The sequence below is a fragment of the Nomascus leucogenys genome, unplaced genomic scaffold (assembly GCF_006542625.1).
Source record: "Nomascus leucogenys isolate Asia unplaced genomic scaffold, Asia_NLE_v1 000946F_67128_qpd_obj, whole genome shotgun sequence".
Classification (NCBI taxonomy): Eukaryota; Metazoa; Chordata; class Mammalia; order Primates; family Hylobatidae; genus Nomascus; species Nomascus leucogenys.
This window is the reverse complement of record NW_022097619.1, coordinates 11,840-14,211: the sequence shown is the minus strand read 5'-3', so window position 1 is coordinate 14,211 and position 2,372 is coordinate 11,840. Positions and strand designations below refer to the sequence as shown.

At 46.0% G+C, this 2,372-nt stretch overlaps 1 gene segment (V, D, J or C); it reads left to right on the top strand.

Annotated features, from left to right (window-relative positions):
• The first annotated feature begins 362 nt into the window (after window positions 1-362).
• Window positions 363-1,095, top strand: LOC115830362. The segment is given in 2 exon segments: window positions 363-417; window positions 542-1,095. Coding segments are annotated over 2 exon segments (378 nt in total).
• Window positions 1,096-2,372: the final 1,277 nt, after the last annotated feature.

Below are 2,372 nucleotides of genomic sequence, written 5' to 3'. Positions count from 1 at the left end.
TTTTCTGCCAAAAATGATGCTTTCCTATACACTCTGAATACAAGTATAAATATTTTGTTTAATCTAGTCTTAGGTTGATTTAAAATTTTGAAAATTCACTCCAAAAATATGTTCTGTAACCGTATGGCCACCAATGAGAAATGTATTCTTTCAAGATAAATCTGTGCCTCCCTGGTCTGACCTGGGACCCTGGGGACACCGCTCCTCTGCTGAGTTACTGAGATGAGCCAGCCCTGCAGCTGTGCTCAGCCTGCCCCATCCCCTGCTGATTTGCATGTTCCCAGAGCACAGCCCCCTGCCCTGAAGACTTTTTATAGGCTGGTCACACCCTGTGCAGGAGTCAGTCCCAGTCAGGACACAGCATGGACATGAGGGTCCCCGCTCAGCTCCTGGGGCTCCTGCTGCTCTGGCTCCCAGGTAAGGAAGGAGAACACTAGGATTCTACTCGGTCAGTGTGCTCAGCACTGACTGGAACTTCAGGGAAGTCCTCTGATAACATGATTAATTGTAAGAATATTTGTTTTTATGTTTCCAACTTCAGGTGCCAGGTGTGACATCCAGATGACCCAGTCTCCATCCTCCCTGTCTGCATCTGTAGGAGACAGCGTCACCATCACGTGCAGAGCCAGTCAGGGTATTAGCAACTGGTTAGCCTGGTATCAGCAGAAACCAGGGAAAGCCCCTAAGCTCCTGATCTATAAGGCATCCAGTCTGCAAAGTGGGATTCCCTCTCGGTTCAGTGGCAGTGGATCTGGGACAACTTACACTCTCACCATCAGCAGCCTGCAGCCTGAAGATTTTGCAACTTATTACTGTCAACAGAGTTACAGTACCCCTCCCACAGTGTTACAAGTCATAACATAAACCCCCAAGGAAGCAGATGTGTGAGGCTGGGCTGCCCCAGTGCTCCTTCTGGTGCCTCCATCTGCTGAGGGAAGTTCTCAAACTCAGTCAGGTTTGGAAAGGCATTGGGAGATTTTCCTAGAGGAGGCCAGGGAGGTTCCTCTGAACCCTTAGCCTCTTTCCCCCTCATCCCCAGCAGAAAAGACTTGACAGTGCCTGTCCTGGCAGAATAAAGAAGAGAGAGAAGTCCAACTGAGGAGTCTGTGTTATGGGATAATTGGAGTTTGTACAGCAAAAGAGAAGCTATTCTCAGTATTTCAAGGAGAAATTATTCAAGTTGAATAAATTAGAGTCTAAACCACAGTCTTTCCGAAGCCTATGGAACGTTATTCATGAAGCAGGTACTAGAGACGGGATTCTCAGGTGCTACTTCAGAAGCCAGGGTGCACCTGTCCCTGGTGGTATGAGCTGAACACCATGTGATGATCCTCAGTCCTGTCTGGGAAGCCCAGGGCTGGGGGTGCTGATGCTCTCAGCTGCCTGCAGCACATCTCCAGGTAATTCTCCAGTCCACTCCTAACTGCATGTGTTTTACTTCAGGTGTCAGTGTACATGAATCCACCACTCTGACTTCCCAATCTCATGACGGTAATTAGTTGTAACTTATTGCAACCTCATGGAGCAAGTCTAAAGAAACCATAGAGAGAAAAAGAGTTTTGGAAAACGTGCTCCCAAAAGTCATAGTAATGATGGGGAATTGACAGCTGACAGGGAAGTAAGGTGACTCTTTCCACAAGGCTCAACATTTTGCCAGTTACGAATTGTCACAAAATACATTTGAATGTGCTTTCAAGTATTACCAGTTTGGGATCATAGCTGGAAAACTTTATTAAGTCACAGATAAAATGGGAAAATCAGGAAATTGTATGAAATATACAATAACGCTGTGTGTGATGGCTCAGGTCTGTAATCCTGTGATAGTTAATACTGATTGTCAACTTGATTACATTGAAGGATGTAAGCATTGCTCCTGGGTGTGTCTGGGAGGGTGCTGCTGCCAAAGGAGATTAATATTTGAGTCAGTAGTCTGGGGAAGGCAGACCCCCTACTTAATGTATGGGCACCATCTAATCAGCTGCCAGTGAATATAAAGCAGGCAGAAAAAGGTGAAAAGGTGAGTGAAAAGGTGAGTCTGGCCCAGCCTCCCAGCCTACATCTCTCCCCCGTGCTGGATGCTTCCTGCCCTCCAACATTGGACTCCAAGTTCTTCAGTTTTGAGGCTGGAGCTGGCTCTCCTTCCTCCTCACTCCTCATGCCTGCAGACAGCCGACTGTGGGAACTTGTGATCCTGTAAGTTAATATGTAATGAACTATATATGTATATATATGTATATACACACACACACACATAACTAATATATGAACTTATTAGTTCTGTCCCTCCTAGAGAAGCCTCACTAATACAGATTTTGGTACCAGGAATGGTTCTACAGGAACAGAATATTAAGGTTGGAGTTCTTTTGTTGGTT